The sequence below is a fragment of the Siphateles boraxobius genome, unplaced genomic scaffold, assembly GCF_051911475.1.
Source record: "Siphateles boraxobius isolate OS27281-9 unplaced genomic scaffold, OSU_SipBor_1 41, whole genome shotgun sequence".
Taxonomy (NCBI): domain Eukaryota; kingdom Metazoa; phylum Chordata; class Actinopteri; order Cypriniformes; family Leuciscidae; genus Siphateles; species Siphateles boraxobius.
The window spans coordinates 36,319,110-36,336,770 of record NW_027509042.1 but is presented as its reverse complement, the minus strand read 5'-3'; the positions used below and the strand labels follow the sequence as shown (position 1 = coordinate 36,336,770).

Sequence of the window (17,661 nt, the reverse complement as noted above, 5' to 3'; positions counted from 1 at the left end):
AACTGACCATTTTGCAGTGGTCTCATTTTTTCCCAGAGCTTTGTTTATATGGTTGTAGCAATCATTTGTTGGAAAAACATTAGGATTCATATTACTAGGATATTGGCTGTTTATTAGTTCTTTTAAAGTACATATTAATGCCTTTTTCTGCATGACCATATTCTAAATCCTTAATCGTACCCTATACCAATTTCAATAAGAAATTGCATATCAGTTATTGGACACATCAATACAAAAATCGGTCGATCTCGGTTTAGTAGTCATTTAAACATTTAGTTCTCAGTCCCCGTAAATTTAAGCAACGCCACTGTTTGAACCCAAGACGTTTGACCATTAAGACTGGGACACACCAAGATTAATTCAAGGAACTAGCGGTGATAAAAGCCAACTGTGCTGTCAAATCACATCGGCTGTGACTCGGCCAAAAAGCTGCGCTTGAACACACCAAAAGGACTAAAGGCGATTGTAAACTAGCATGTGTGTTCTGCGTCTGCGTTTAAGTAAATATCTGTCTATATCAGCAGGTATCAAAGTATTTTTATCATTCAAAAAGGGAAACCGAAACTAGGACTTCAGATATACAAACGGTAACCAAAGCAAAGCTTGCTTATCATTTTGAATATCAATCATGCTGATCACGGGCTCGACGGCCAACTGTCGGCCTTGTGTGTCTAAGCCTTTAGGCAACACCATCCCAATTAAAGGCAATTATGGCATTCACATCAGGCAAACCTATTAATTAGTTGTAGAAAGATGTGCTCTGAACTATTACTCACCAGAGGAACATGCCATTGGAGGTGGTGGAGGGGGAGGAGGAGGAGGTGTAGCCATTGCTCGAAGGGTGCCTGTCTGGGAAGTGCTGCCAGAGCTGTATGCTGCACAGGCTCCGGCCAGGGCCATGGCATCAGGGCAGGGAGAAAGAGCCATTGGTTGAGGAGGTGAAGGCAGCGGAGACACGTCTCCTTCCCCATCTCCCTCACCCCTCACCTGGATCTGGAGACTGCCTCGGCGCTCTAGCTCATTGATTTTCTTCTCTAGCGTGGACTGCCTCTGAATGGTCTCGTCCTTCTCACGAACGATCCGCCGGAGCGTGTGAACTTGTGAGCTGGCGTCCCGGTACACAGTCTGGATTGCATGTGCACACAAACAGAGAAATTAAGCATGACAAAAAATACATTAAAACAACCAATGTTATTAAACAAATGACTAAGTTACCATAGTCATATTATTTATAGAAGATCGTGAAGTGTCAATCAACGTTAAAATCAAATTACGTCCAATTGATCAAATTAACTAATAAAGATTAGTTAAAATTTAAATATAGAATATAATAGAATATAAATATGAGATGGCAAACTCGAAAAAATTTAAGTATTGCCTTGACAACTTGCATGAACAAAAAAATGTAAGTACTAAATTACTAATACTAAATTAAAAAAGTAAAACTATATCGAATATTTAAAAAACTATAAAAATGACAAAATTACTAAACTTTGAAAACTGAGAAAATAAAAATAAAAGGTCATTCGAAATATTAATAAACACTATGGTAATACTTTACAATAAGGTTCATTAGTTAACATAAGATAATGTATTAACTAACATGAATAATACATTTGTTAAAGTATTTATTAATCTTTGTTAATAAAAATGTTCATTGTTTGTTCATGTTAGTTCACATTGCATTGTCTGATGTTAACAAATTCAACCTTTGATTTTAATAACGTATTAGTAAATTTTAAAATTAATATGAATAATGCTGAAGAAGTATTGTTCATTCTTAGTTCATGTTAACTAAGGTAGTTAATTAACGTTAACTAATGAACCTTATTGTAAAGTGTTACCAATATTATAATAGTACATAAATAATACTAATCTATCACTGACTTACACCAAACGAATGGGTTAAATTGACAGCCCTGTCCATCTAATTGTTACATATTATTCAATTTATTTATTTTGTGCAAAAGTAAATGTAGTATCATGTTGACAGGTTGTTATAAACCATTTGATGAGATCCAAACTGGTGGTGTGATACTGACCCGGACGGCATCCAACTCTTTGTTCTTCTGCATCAACTGCTTCTCAAGCTCCACGATTTTAGACATGGCCTCATTCTCTGTTTCTAAGAGTTTGTCGGCCATCTGCCATCATGAAAAAGAGACAGAATGAGATAGAGGAAAGATGCAGCAGCATTAAGACTAAAGTTAGAAGACTTAAATACCAAAAATGACTCAAATTATGTGAATGAGGTATCAGTTCTGGAAAAGACAAAGAGAAAAGGGTGGTAGTGTTCGTGTTTTCGCTCACATGTGAGAGATTCTCCTCCAGTTCCTCCACACGTTCAAGGGCAGCGTTTTTGGTCTCTGCGTCTTCTAGAAGCGTCCCCACATCAAACAGGTTATCCAAGTATGCCTGGATCTGCACTTTGAGTTTATCACTTTCAGTGTGCTTCAGCCTCTGTGCACAAAAAAAACAAACCCCAGAGACATGAGTTTCTGAGTTAGCGTAAAGAAAATTTACTTGGAGCATTTTGATTAGTTTTATACCTCTAGATAGTCATCCAAAGCAAGCTTGGTGAAGTCGTATTGGAGGTGAACTCTGAAGTTCATGTCCTCTACTGAGTGCACCACAATATTGATGAACTGCATGCACGCCACCTGAGTCACGAACAGGGAATGATGATGAGATATGACATCAGTAGTGGTGAGAGTATGACAGTTTAAAATGCACTCCAGAGGACAGAGGAAGGACTCTGTAATATAGACCCACCATGAAATCAATATTGTTGTCTTCATTTTTGAAGTGTTCCATCAATTTCTCAAACCTTTGGGATTCTGAGCAAACCTGAGAAACACAAAACACAAGTTATATATTAATAACACACAGGAAACAACATGATGCATTTTAAATTCTGACAGTTTGCTAAATTTTTGTTTTAAATAGTTTCGTAGAACTTCCGTCTTAAACTCTATGATGAATTAAATCTATAATGTTCATTTTATAATGATCACACAGTAATTTCCATTGTTTTTATTATTGAGGCTCAACAACTGAAATATCATCCATGAGTGAACCACTGTCATTCATATTCTAATGCAAACTCTAGCAGAGGACTGCAAACCAACAGCAAACACACGTAAGATTAGATGCATAAAGTGTGGTGATTGTTTTATTGATTATTGCAGATTTCATTATTGCCTTTCCTGTGTCGTTTGTGAATCTGTTTATTTTTGCTGCTGCCAAACTCAATAATTAAACATTATTATGTTTTCTTCACTTTAAATTAAACGGAATGCATTAACTAAATAAAATGTATCAGATTGATTGATTAAATATTTTATAATATCAATATGATGGCTACGGTAATTATGAAGAGAAAAAAAAACAATTGCTTATGGTAGAATATGCTGTCTTACCTCTTTGAAATGATCAAAAGCAGATAGGATAATCTCATGTCCACCTCTGACCAAACACACAGCAGCTAGCAGCTCCAGAACCAGGGCTTTGGTCCTGCACAATGGAGACAAAAGGACACTAACATCAAGAAACCAAACCTGCACAAAATGCTTTGTGCTACAAAGTCTGATTAAAACAGGTAAAAAAGGAAAAATTAAAGATTCCCCAAATACAACCAATCAAGAAATCTCCAAGGGGCAGGTCAAATGATCCTATTGGTTTTACGGTTGGCAAATTACATTGGAAATATCCCACCTATACAAGGGACTATTCATAGACGTTTTATTTAACGGCTTTGAAGGATTGTGTATCACAGTCTTTGGGAACAGTCTCAGTTACAAACTACTATCTCTTATTGACCTTAATCAGCACAAATGACAGACAATTCATCCATTTATAGCTAAAGTTTCCAAAGAACACCCCTTCCAAAAAAGGTCTTTGATCAAATGTAATAGCTTAAGGGTTTGGATGAAAGCCTTGACAGATAAGAGGTTCTCATCAACCATTTGAGAGGTTTAAACACAGAAGCTGGAGAAATGTTTGAGGGCAATGATGAAGTCTTCAAATATATACTGGTTTATAGAAACCAGTATATACTGGTGTGTGTGTGTGCGTGGTGTTACCTGGGATTTTTGTTGTTAAGGCTCAGAGCAATTTCATTGACAGCATGGGGGTGGGACATGACCATGTTGAAGCCATACTTCAGACAAAGAGTGTGTGATATAAGACAAGGGAAAAACAAAAAGAGATTCAAATAAATTTGAAAAACCAGCTGAACAAAATGAAATACTTTCATAATCTGCTTACCTGGTAGTTCATAATAGCTCTGAGACACATGATGCAGACATGAACGTCATCTTTTTTACACACCAAACGGGAGTTCTTTAGAGTTCTGCGACTGGGCAAAGTATTAGACCTGAGATTGCAATCAAAGTTAAGGGCTGTCTTGTAAAAAATCTTTTGCAATTTACAGAGTGAACACAAATGTGTTTGTTTGTGTGCGTCTACCTTAAGGAGTGCCGTGTGGATCGTGGTATGCTGCTGCCGCTAACCGGTGATGGTAGATTACTGTCACCGTGGAGATCTTCTATTGACCTGCTCCAGGGGGTATCTACGGAAATCTCACCTGTGGTGCTCTCTGTTACGTCTCCATCAAACCTGAGAGAGAATAAGAGTGGTGTTTAAAGCATAAACAATACACAAACTACGTGTCATTTTGGTTTTTTCAAAAGTTCTACAAAACATTATGTCCTCCCAACTTCTCGTTGAGAAAGTATGCTTAGTGAAAGGAATTATTTGTTACCTGTCGAGGTAACAAATGACTTTGGTATTCGAAATTTGTTGTATTTTTTCTTTCTTTTTTGGTATTTTTTTATTTTCCGTTTTGAGGAAAAATACAGAAAGCATGCCTTCAATAATTTCGTTGTAAGTACATGCACTTGTAAGTACATGCAATGATATATATATACCAAAACAGTATTAATAATACTCATTAACAATAAAAAAAGCTGTCAATACAGAGTGTATATTATCTCAGCCCTGGAAACAAATTTCACAAGTATTACCAATGCTTTATGTTTCCTCCTCTTAACAATAACCACATACAACAGAACTTGGGGAGCTAAAAGTTCTAAAAGTTGCCATATTCCAAAGGTAAAAGAAAAATAAGCTTTCAAAAGAGATCTGGACATACTGGTTTAATGTAATCAATCCACTTACTCCATATTTGGAGGAAAACTTCCCTTAGTGCTCTTAAGGAGAAAGATCATTTTTCCATCACATATAAATTATGTATTATATCAATCCTTCAACGTGGGTGACTCTGGTTTTAACCAATTTCTGGTACTTTTTTACTAACTGCTAGGAGAATTAACAATAACTTCTTAGAAATTAGTTGTATTTCACTGCTTAAATCACTTGAAGGGGGCATATACAAGGAAAACAACAATGGGCCTAAAATTGAACCTTGAAGCATACCATACTTCACAATTGTTTAGGCAGTTGTTCTTTTACGTACACACACAGTGCATCAATCTGACAGGTAGGAATTAAACTAAACCAGGCCTGTCTATGAACGCCAACAGGATGCTTAAGGCCGTTCAAGAGAGTGGTTCCACAGTAACAAAAGCTAGCCTAGCCTAACCAGTCTTATTAATATAGTGACCATGTTTATGCAAGTGTCCCTTAGAGTTGCACTAGCCATACTTCAGTTATTTTTCCAACACCTTAGGACAGTGTTTCTCAGCTCCAGTCCTGGAAACCTACCGACCATAGCTGTGTTTACATAGACCATACATCTTTACATAGTAGCAGAGTTAAAAAAAAATAAAAAAAATATCGTATGTAACCACGACAATCGTAATTGGCCAAATCTGATTTAAATTTCGTTCGCCGTTCATTTCGTTTTCGATCGGAAGGATTTCATGATTTCTGAATGAAACAAAAGGTGTCCATATAAACATAGCTAGTGTTTTTGATGTCTCACTAATTAAAACACCTGAATCAATTCATCAGTTTCTTAGTGTGTTGACTAAGGAGACATCTAAACCATTCAGGGAAGTGGGTTCTGAGGACTGGAGTTGAGAAACAATGGAAGTAATGTTAGAGCTTCTAATAAAGAATGGGTCAATAGTTTCCAGCCTACAGAATAAATGTAGCAGGATTAGTAGCGGACTATGGGGATTTAAATATAAGCTTGGATAAACAGATGAGTTTTAAGTCTAGAGTTTGTGGACACCCATGCCAAGTTTCAGTAGACCCTGTCATGCCTGGATTCAGCCCTGGCTCAGCATTAACCCACACTTAAACTTCAGCAATATTACATTTAACTACTTATTAATCGGCAAAAATTATGAAAAATACTATGTGGCAAAATTAACGTTAATCATATCACAAGATACTGAAATTATTCTAATTGTATTCTACCTTGCGTTCACACTGATCTCAAAATACACCTTACACATTCCCATCCATCTAACCCTCTGTCACTGCTAAAAGAGGTACTTATTAAATGTACTGTATCACTCCCATTCATTTGTCAGAAGCAACTGTGACCCAGCAGTGAGGTGACAAGATTTCAGCAACAACAGTTGACTGTTGTGACAACCCCTTCCAATTTCAAGGTGTTCTGAGATGGTAAATGAGCAGTAAGCTTAAACCAAATATAAAAAAGTTAAAAGAAAACAAAAGAAAGCGGTAAAAGACAAAAACTGAGTCAAATTAAGATTGACAAGAAAAAGAACTACTTACGTGACAGCATACTGGGCAAAAGACAGGTACTCCACCAGCACATCAAGGCCTTTATTCTCCTCATTGAGAAACTCTCTCACCCACCTGTGAAGAACAAAACATTTAATAACCTTTTCCCAACTGAATACTTTTAAAAGCCTGAAATAAACTTAATTCACTGGACTCACCCAATGTGATTGGTCCTAAGAGATATCTCCAGCTCTCGGAGCACCTGAGTTGACTCCTGAACTCGCCTCCTAAATTTCTGTGAAGAAATAGGAAGAGATATCCATTTCTGAGCAAGTATGTACTTAACTTGGGGGGACAGCTGCAAAAGCCAGTCGCAGTGTGAAACAATGTGCATATAAGTTTAAATGTGACCTTTCTGAACTTTGATGCATCAAAACTCCTTTCTGGAAGTTTTGATGCGTCATCCCCTTTGTGAGGCAACCCCTTCTGAAAATAGGCAGTTACATATTTTCATGTGTAAGACTCATTTGTAATGTGAATAAATGTTAAATATTTTTAACTGTGTGTGAATTATTTACTTTGAAAAAAATAATAATAACTCAACTGTGAATTGTACTAAAAATTCTTTTTTTTTTTGAGAGCCGAAACTGTACTTTCCTGCTTTTGGAAAATAAAATAAAAAAGGCTGAATTCTGAGTGCGAATAACAGTTAAATATTTTAAATTAAAGCACCAAAACGAAATAATAAGAAACTAGAAAAGCGCAGTGTAAACAACTATATTAAACTGCATTATAAATTATTTACTTTCTAATGGGTTATGTCAATTTATTTGGAAGCAAATATTTTACATGTATCATTTTTTAAACTGCTTTATTTTTATTTTTATTTTTTTAAACACTTTCTTGAGCTTGATGATATTGAAAATGATATTTTTTACCCACCCAAGAGTATGTTTACACTTATAGACTTATATTGAAAATTATATTTTTTACCCACCCAAGAGTATGATTACACTTATAGACTTAAAAGGAAACATATCCATTTTTTGTAAAGGAAGTAAAGGCTTATTTTTTATTTATCTTAGTGCTGTCAATCGATGTATATTTTTTTACAAGATTAATCAAATTTTTTCTGTGATTAATAGTGATTAAAAACACAAGTTTTAAATATATATTATATTAAATATATATAATATATAGTTTTTTATTTATATATATATATATATATATATATATATATATATATATATATATATATATATATATATATATATATATATATATATATATATATATATATATATACACTAACCTAATGGATTATTAGGAACACCATACTAATACTGTGTTTGACCCCCTTTCGCCTTCAGAACTGCCTTAATTCTATGTGGCATTGATTCAAAAAGATGCTGAAAGCATTCTTTAGAAATGTTGGCCCATATTGATAGGATAGCATCTTGCAGTTGATAGAGATTTGTGGGATGCACATCCAGGGCACGAACTCCCATTCCACCACATCCCAAAGATGCTCTATTGGGTTGAGTTCTGGTGACTGTGGGGGACATTTTAGTACAGTGAACTCATTGTCATGTTCAAGAAACCAATTTGAAATGATTCGAGCTTTGTGACATGGTGCATTATCCTTCTGGAGTAGCCATCAGAGGATGGTTACATGATGGCCATAAAGGGATGGACATGGTCAGAAACAATTATCAGGTAGGCCATGGCATTTAAACGATGCCCAATTGGCATTAAGGGGCCTAAAGTGTGCCAAGAAAACATCCCCCACACCATTACACCACCACCACCAGCCTGCACAGTGGTAACAAGGCGTGATGGATCCATGTTCTCATTCTGTTTACGCCAAATTCTGACTCTACTATGTGAATGTCTCAACAGAAATCGAGACTCATCAGACCAGGCAACATTTTTCCAGTCTTCAACTGTCCAATTTTGGTAAGCTCTTGCAAATTGTAGCCTCTTTTACCTATTTGTAGTGGAGATGAGTGGTACCCGGTGGGGTCTTCTGCTGTTGTAGCCCATCCGCCTCAAGGTTGTGCGTGTTGTGGCTTCACAAATGCTTTGCTGCATACCTCGGTTGTAACGAGTGGTCATTTCATTCAAAGTTGCTATTCTATCAGCTTGAATCAGTCGGCCCATTCTCCTCTGACCTCTAGCATCAACAAGGCATTTTCGCCCACAGGACTGCCGCATACTGGATGTTTTTCCCTTTTTCACCATTCTTTGTAAACCCTAGAAATGGTTGTGCGTGAAAATCCCAGTAACTGAGCAGATTGTGAAATACTCAAACCGGCCCGTCTGACACCAACAACCATGCCACGCTCAAAATTGCTTAAATCACCTTTCTGTCCCATTCTTACATTCAGTTTGGAGTTCAGGAGATTGTCTTGACCAGGACCACACCCCTAAATGCATTGAAGCAACTGCCATGTGATTGGTTGATTAGATAATTGCATTAATGAGAAATTGAACAGGTTCCTAATAATCCTTTAGGTGAGTGTGTGTAATATATATATATATATATATATTTCAGCATTTTTTCCAGGAGTTAATTTGGTTGTAGAATGCAGTTGTCACTCCTGTAAATTACTGAACTGTGTGTGAACAGAACAGGATTAAGCTCTAAAAGGTGGAGTGACAACCAAATTCAGCTGCAGTGTGTACGTGCCCTTTTAGATTCAATCAGGACTTCTGGATGGGACATTAAAATTAAGAGTTTGGGGTTTCTTCCATTACTTAGATGCAGCTGTAAAATATGCAAGAGACATTTCTCTTTGTAGCTATTGTCCTTCTGAATACACACAGACTTATTTGCATACATTATTAATTCAAGGCGTCTTTACACATGCACATGTCATATATGCTATCTGCAGTTTACTCAAAAACTTCAAGTGCCTTACTTAAGGGCACAAACCACCCCCTCCCCTTCTGGCAGATGAGAAGTCATGGAGCATGAAAGAACTCACCTTCCTGGTAACGGCAGGGTCCAGAAAGCTTCTGAGCTTCTGAATGTATGTATGGGGAGGATTCTTCACTTGGAAGCGCTCCTGTTAAGACACACAAATGACGCTATATTTATAATATTTATATTTAACACTCCTCTTGAAGCAAGTTCAAACCCCTCCCAACTTCAACATAAAACATTTACTAAGCAAACCTCCTCTTCTGTTCAGTTATCCTCTGATCTAATTCCCAATCATTCAACTCCTCATGGAGTCTCACTTTTACCCAATCACTTCTGAACCACATTTCAGCCTTGAAATCATCATGGCAATCACTGAGATATGATCATTCATTATGTAGACAGCAGGCATTTTACACTCTTTCACCTCAACAAACATTTCCAGAGTCAGCCATACTCTCCTTCTCTTACATCAGTGTAGCCATGGTGACATGAGAGGGTGGATATAGAGAGAATTTATTAATAAAGAATCTGTTTACTTAGTGGTGCTGTTATGATAAAGGAACTTTCCACACTTCAGGATGATTATATATGCACTCTTTTATTAGCTTGGATCAATTTAAAGTGTTACAGACTTACAGGAACTGCAACAAAAATTACATTTAACCAACTTTACAAACAGAAAATTATGCTAACAGGAATCAGAACTTGAGAAAACGAGGGGACTCCTCCTAGAGAGAGAAACAAGAGATCTCAAGTATATTCCAGTGGTTGTTTATATAATCGGTTGACCAGATCACAAGTGTCTCGTCTTTTTTTATAAAAACACAAGAAACCACAACAGAGCACTTAGTAGGACTAAAAAAAGCTCTTGCCACAAAGGGTTCTTGTGATATCAGGATCACATTAAAAATACAATATTACACTGTACATTGTATACACATGGTAACTGGAATTTTGTTATAGACATTATATTTTCAAGTCAAAGGGGGTTTAGTCGGTCATGCACACAGGCTGTCTACGCTTTTACACTGGTGAACTGACTCGAGGCCCACAGAGAAGGACATGAATAGTTGAAAAAGTCGTTATTTTTGTTTTTTTTGTGCACAAAAAGTATTCTCGTCGTTTGATAAACTTAAGATTGAGCCACTGTAGTCACTTGGACTATTTTAACGATGTCTGTAATAACTTTTCGGGGCCTGCAAGTTCAATCTCTCAAGAAGCCTATGGAGGAGTATGGAGGAGTGATCCAGCTCTCAGATTTCATCAAAAATATCTTAATTCGTGTTCCGAAGATGAACGAAGGTCTTACGAGGTTGGAACAACATGAGGGTGAGTAAATACTGACAGAATTTTCATTTTTGGGTGAACTAACCCTTTAACCTTTTAAAAAATCAGTAAAGATTTCTCAGCAAAAAAAAAAAAAAAAAATACAAATCAAATATAAGGCAGGCTTTATAGGGTTAATATAGCGTATAATCAAGAATACAATTTTCTGTAAAAAAAAATAAATACATTTTTGCAACAAGCTCTGACTATTAAGTAGGGAAGTAACGGATTGGACTTGATCCGTGATCCGTATGGACCAGGCCACATGGTTCAGCTGGCATGTGATTCGCAAAATAATTTGCAAAGTTTAACCATCATAGAGAGAGAAAGTTTATCATTTGCAGAGGTTTTGTCTTGCCAATTTACACATTCAAGCGATTTTAAAACATTCCAACACAAGAAGAAGCGAGAGAGAACTCAATTCGCTTTTTATTTGTGCGTATAGACGCACAATTGATTCCTCTTTCACCCTGATCTCCTTGCGCTTAAATGGACATTCACACAAAATAATGTCAAAATACCCGTCTCGGCAAGTATTCTAGTAAACACAGTCGGTTATGTCTGAAGAGAACAAACCGTTGAGAAAGAAATCTGGTGTATCAGTATATTGGATCTGTGCATTCAGTCTTAAAGTGACAGCAGCCTATAAATACCTGCTGCTGTCTATATCTTTAATGTTAATCACACAACAAAACAGCTTAACAAATATTGATCTATATTTAATTTACACAGTGAACACTAAAGTGTTATTTTACATTTAATTATTACACTCCTGAACACTACTATTAGACATTTATTTGTACCTTAGTTATATTGTATCTATCTATGCTTGTAATTAGTGTAGTTTTTTTACTGACTGTTCGCTTGTCTTCAGTAATGTTCAAACTTTAGTTAAGCTGTTAGTTTTGGCTGTGGTATCGAAGTACTGGAATTGTGCTTTAAGTAATGAATGAAAAGCAAAGTAACATTGCCCACCCCCATTTAAACTTTTTGCTGATCCGAAAAATTATCTTTATTATTTATCCATTACTACTGTTAAGATGTGGTTATATAACAGTTCTATATAAAATTGCTTTCTGGCTTTTTAGAGACTCATTATGCAGTATGCATGGAAGCAGACTCTCTCACCTGATCACATATCAGCTCCCATTTTTTTTCATTGTCATACTGTCTAAGAAGCCTCACTTTATCCGGAGGAAGGTTCATAGAGTTCTGAGGAAGAAAGAGAGAAGAGTTAACATTCTTCTTTATCATGCATGGAAAGTCATTCTTTGCATTCCATGTTCATCAAAAACACAAGTGATGAAAAGCTAACAGCTAGTTTTGAAATTCATGAGACACCATGGATTGTTCTTTACAAGCTGTTCAAAAACAAAAAGCCAACAGCAGTGGATAACTCATTTACAATTTTGTCCAATCCGTCTAAACAGTTTAAATATCTACAGAACAGCAACATTCTTCTCTGCAACTTCATACAGAATATCATGAGCATAAAAAAAAGGTAAGAATTTATTCAAAATGCCAGTGTCTCCTTCAAACATGCAGTATGAGAGGGCCTTTCACACCAGGTAGTTATAGAAGCTCATTTATAGAAACTAGCCACTAGGTCGGTCCCCCGAGAACTACATTTTCCCGGTTGCATTTGCAACGCCAGTAGAATCTCTGAAGTGATGTAAAACCGCCAGACAGCGACGTCATTTAAGCGTGGCATTCAACAACGTCAACATCTGGTGGACTTCATGATCAGTTGAGATGTGCCTGGACTTTGGGGTTGGTTCAACTATCGCTGATTTCCATGTTTGTGGAGTAAGTATATGTAAACTAGATGTTTACACAGTTTTTAAAATCGTATGGCATGCGTTTGGACCATAAACGTACACCTTCACCACTGGCAGTTCCTATTGTGCTGGGTTATACCATACTCTCGAGTAGGAGCTAATTTAGTCTCCCTAAAAGACATTGCTATAACTAAATTCGTTCCCAGTTCCTGCCAAACACTCCAAATAGCTGGTACATCTGCAATAGTTATGGGAACTATAAACACCCCTATATTTTCTATCCACCATACGAAAAATGTCTCCTTAGTGGTTTACACATGCATGTTTCACACTTATTTTGTACAAATATTAAGTAATATTATGGATTGATAGCATCAGTTTACTTAATTGCATGAACTTAAATTACATTTAAATTAATTTCATCAAGTCTTCAGGTCCAAGTCTCAAAGATAACCAACTGAAATATACCGTAAGTTCATCATGTCTATTTTTTTTTTTGTTCTTCTATTTGGGAAAAATACCCCAAGTTCGATTAGATGGTTATGAGAGAATAGCTGATTCCAGTGGAAATCAAAGAGTCTGAGCATCAAACGAAAACACAAGAGCAATGCACAAAATGTGGAAGAGGATGAAGAGACTTGGGTGGCAAATGTCAACTCTATTGGGACAGAATTTGTGATGCAAATCTGTGAAAACGAGGCAGCATTAACCGATTTGCATTCACTCCCCCCGCTCCATTTCTCCTCTCACAGACACGCCTACACACATGCACGATGCACACATAGCAAGAAGCAGTCATGCTGATTTGCAGACTTTTGACTTGGACTCTCAATGCACTGATTAGATCTGGACTGTTCTGAGGGAAGGGTTCTAATGTAGGCAAACGACATGTGTCTGTTTGGAAGACAATGAGTAAATCAAATCAGGGAGATAAGTAACAGATTACCAATTCTAAGTTGATTGAAGACCCTTGAGAACCTCACATGTAAAGTTAGTCAAAAGAATGCGGTTTTGAGTAGTCACATTAATCAAATCCCTGTAGTTACACACATGAACAGGATCAGCTAATATTAATGGGAAAACAGGTTGTGATCAAAGTCAAAGGTACACTTTATTGATCTCAGGTGGGAATGTAGGGTCTCTGTGGGGAAATTTGTACTACTCCTCCAAATGTTATTTTAATAGACTGCAAGCTGGATTCTGATGAGAGAATTATATCACAGAATAGACAGCATGCGTGTCCCTGGAGACATTATCTTGAAGAGCCATGCATGACAAACTGATGTATTTCAGACCCCATCACAGACAACAATCAGACAGGTTGTGCCAATTGATGAAATACCATGTTAACACAGCTCTATCTGTATCTAAATAAGTGCGAGTGGGCCACTTTTCATTCCACACGGGTTCTTGGTCCTGTTAAGTCCAGCACCTAAAAACAGTCCTATTTAAAAGCAAATGCAGGGAATACGGTGGCCTACAGAGCGCGCTGCGTTGACTGGATTATGGGTAAACTCCTTGAATCACTCCTTGAAGCAGAATCACAGCAATATGAAATAACGAGTCCAAGCTCACAATTCTGATGAACAGGCCAAAAAACCCAAAGGATTCCACAATAATGGGCCACGCGCGCCTGCAATTAGTAGCTATCATGCACGCGCAAACAGCATCAAAGCATTGCACACTGCCAACCGCACACAATAGAGGCGTGTGTGCTGGCGTGAGCTGCCAGCTTCCATACTAGTTGTGCACATGACACAATTACATCGATATGCCTTTTCTCAATTTCAGGATAGGAAAGAATATTACCAGTGCGACTGCAAATCTCTCCTCCAGTTCGGCCGGGTCCGGCATTGGTAGTTTAGGGGGTTTGTTGCCCCTCGCCCTGAAATCTGTGAGCTGAGCATCCATACTTTCAGCGTTCCCCATGTTTTTTTTGTTTTTTTTTGTATGATGCCCAGCTACGGTAAAACCGTTCGAAAAACGTATTCAGCTCCAAAATGTAATAAAGAGGTAAAAAAGCGCCCAAAAAGAGAAGCAGGCTTTTAAAGGTGACTAGACACACTCTCCATCGATGTAAACACGCAGAGCTCAGTATCAGATGAGAGACTTCGACAATAGCATCCCTACATTGTTAATCCGTATCTGTCGGGCCCTCTGCTCGTTTTTTTTTTTTTTTCTGGAGCTGTTGAGCATCGTTCACTCAACGGCAGCGGGTCTGAAGCTGGGCGCATTTATCTGTATCATGCACAATAAATGCACCGCTGTAGGTTTGCGGCATGATAACGCGCATGGCTCGGACTCGGGCAGGCCAGTTAATCCGCGCTGTGTGGATGATAACAGACGTACTTCGACAAAACGCAAACTCCCCCATTCAATCCCCGACACAATGAAGCCTTTCAGCACCAATCCCCCGCTGGGGAGTGCCAAAAAGCCACGCTGAGGAGTCGAGGGGGAGGCAATGTTTTGTTCTGTTGCATGCTGGTAGTTGTAGTTTTGTTGAATTGCCATTTATGTAGAGCTGTGATATTATGGATTTATTGTAAAGCTCTAAAATACGACTCAGAAACTACACGTGTTTTTATTATGTTATGATCCTGTGCATTTTTACCATTTATTTTCTATTTTATTTTATTAGCCTACTATTTTTAGGTAAAAACTTTATTTTAGAGTCCCCGTTACACATATCTTGCTTATATGCTATACTTACAATAGTAACACACTATGTATCATTACAAGCAACTAACTCTAAACCAAGCCCTATATAGTAAGTAAATGCTGTTAAAGCTGTTAACTAGTAAGTGTTGTTAACAGAGTAATATTACTCAGTGCATATTATTAATTTGTTTAACAAGAGCAGCTTAAAATAAAGTGTAACCTATTTTACATTTTAGATTTTTCAAAATAGCCTCAATTTCCCTGCATAACAGATTTTCACATCCTGTAAGTAATGGTAAGGAATGAAAAAATGATTTTATAGTATGAATTTCCCTTTTAATTACTGATATGTTAATTAATTATTTAATTAATTACTGATTAATTACTAATATGCTTTTGTTTTATAAATATGTTTCAATATGTTTCAATATGTAAACAGGTAAAATATCACCTATATTTGTTTACATTTTATTAAAAAGTTAGCTTTCTATTTTTGTTATCAGTCAGGTACTTATGTTAACGTTGACACCATTATTTTAATGTTGTATTATTTTAATCACCATATGACCTTCCATTGTATCACCTATGTGATTTTATGGTAACAAACTGATTTTAATAGCTTAAATAATTTGGTATATTTATTAGCATTATCTATATAATATACCTTTTATTGAAGTAAATTGCCTCTGTCGTCATCTGTTTTTTTCCCCCTCTAAAGTCCTGAAGGAATCCTGATTCCTCTCCAATAATTATAAGTTCATTAAAAACCAGAAGTATGTAGACACCCCTCAAAGCTAATGGGTTAAACATAAAAAAATCCAGTGAAGACAAATTGTGGCAACAGATTTGGGAGGGAAAAGTTAGAAATGTCATACAACGGATATTTCCTTACAAACTAACCCCCGGTTTCACAGACAAGGCTTAAAGGGATAATTCACCCAGAAATTAAAATTCTGTCAGTATTTACTCACCCTCATGTTGTTCCAACCCTGTAAGACCTTCGTTCATCTTTGGAACACAAATTAAGATATTTTTGATGAAATCTGAGAGCTGGATCACTTCTCCATACTAGTCCATAGGCTTCTTCAGGGATTGAATTTGCCGGCCTCCAAAAGTTATTAAAGACATCGTTAAAATAGTCCAAGTGACTACAGTGGCTCAATCTTAAGTTTATCAAATGACGAGAATACTTTTTGTGTGCAAAAAAACACAAAAATAACAACTTTATTTCAACTATTCATTTCCTTCTCTGTGGGCCTCGAGTCAGTTCACTAGTGTAATAGCGTAAGCTTCTGTTGTTGTACGTCACACGCATCACACACATGACCAGCGTCGGCCAATAGTGAGCCTACGTGTGACGTAGCTCTACGGAATCACACTAAGTTAACTGACTAGAGATTTCATCAAAAATATCTTAATTCGTGTTCCGAAGATGAACGAAGGTCTTACGGGGTTGGAACAACATGAGGGTGAGTAAATACTGACAGAATTTTCATTCTTTGGTGAACTATCCCTTTAAGCTATTCCCAGACTAAAATGCATGTTTGAGCTGTTTTAACTGAAACCAACTTGCTCTTATATCTTAAAATATGTCAGTGCCATTGTTTTGTCTCATGATGCACACCAGTAATGTTTATTTTCTAAGGAACGTTTATAAAAGCTACTTAAATGTCCTAATTGAACTAAGGCCTAATCCTGGCTTAATCTAAGCCCTGTCTGTGAAACCTGGCCTATAGTTGCTCTAAAGCACAAACATAAGATTATTATGTTGTAGCTAACATATTAGTCTTTTAATGATAGGCCTAGCAAGTTTTATATGGTTTATTGTTGGACCATGCTGATCCTTCATTGACATGCTGATGATACAGTTGATGACCTGGACTATGATTTGAGCCAAGATTGTCCTAGACCTTGATCAAGAAACTACTTATACAGATAATAATGACCACCGTGGAAAACAAATAGCAAAACTCCAGCAAGTTGCTATAAATAAATATGCAAAAGAAAGTTCATGTGACAACCAGTTTCTAACTTTAAGGTACACAATGAAACTTTTGGCCCTCTAGTAGTTGAAAAATATTGCTTTTAGTGGAAGAAAATTTATTTCAGCTTCAGCTCTGATTGACTATGCGGATGAATATGACCCTTCGCAATATAGATAATGCTTTACAATGAGCAATATGTCTCTTCAATAAAACACCTTACCAGTTAAAATAAAAACGGCATCTCTGCGTTGCTTTTACAACATTTCAAAAAATTCAGTCCACGCCATCTCTGAAAAGCCAAGCCTATGTTGATTCTTGTTTTATTACGAGC

At 36.8% G+C, this 17,661-nt stretch overlaps 1 protein-coding gene across 7 annotated transcripts in view; it reads right to left on the bottom strand.

Moving 5' to 3' along the window:
- Window positions 1–15,112, bottom strand: part of fmnl2b (formin-like 2b) — a 28,349-nt gene extending 13,237 nt beyond the window's left edge. For 3 of the 7 annotated variants that reach the window (XM_077199287.1, XM_077199286.1, XM_077199289.1), the window contains exons 1-14: window positions 14,497–15,112; window positions 12,038–12,121; window positions 9,645–9,725; window positions 6,876–6,952; window positions 6,709–6,792; window positions 4,468–4,617; window positions 4,267–4,375; window positions 4,083–4,159; window positions 3,420–3,513; window positions 2,773–2,847; window positions 2,550–2,660; window positions 2,311–2,460; window positions 2,043–2,144; window positions 777–1,125 (exon numbers count right to left, since the gene is read on the bottom strand). In XM_077199287.1, coding sequence (XP_077055402.1) covers window positions 777–1,125; window positions 2,043–2,144; window positions 2,311–2,460; window positions 2,550–2,660; window positions 2,773–2,847; window positions 3,420–3,513; window positions 4,083–4,159; window positions 4,267–4,375; window positions 4,468–4,617; window positions 6,709–6,792; window positions 6,876–6,952; window positions 9,645–9,725; window positions 12,038–12,121; window positions 14,497–14,616 — 1,663 coding nt within the window. In that variant the 5' untranslated portion in view covers window positions 14,617–15,112. The remainder of the gene's footprint in view (window positions 1–776; window positions 1,126–2,042; window positions 2,145–2,310; window positions 2,461–2,549; window positions 2,661–2,772; window positions 2,848–3,419; window positions 3,514–4,082; window positions 4,160–4,266; window positions 4,376–4,467; window positions 4,618–6,708; window positions 6,793–6,875; window positions 6,953–9,644; window positions 9,726–12,037; window positions 12,122–14,496) is intronic. The other 4 variants (XM_077199288.1, XM_077199292.1, XM_077199291.1 and 1 more) reach the window with 2 other exon arrangements.
- Between the last annotated feature and the right edge of the window lie 2,549 nt (window positions 15,113–17,661).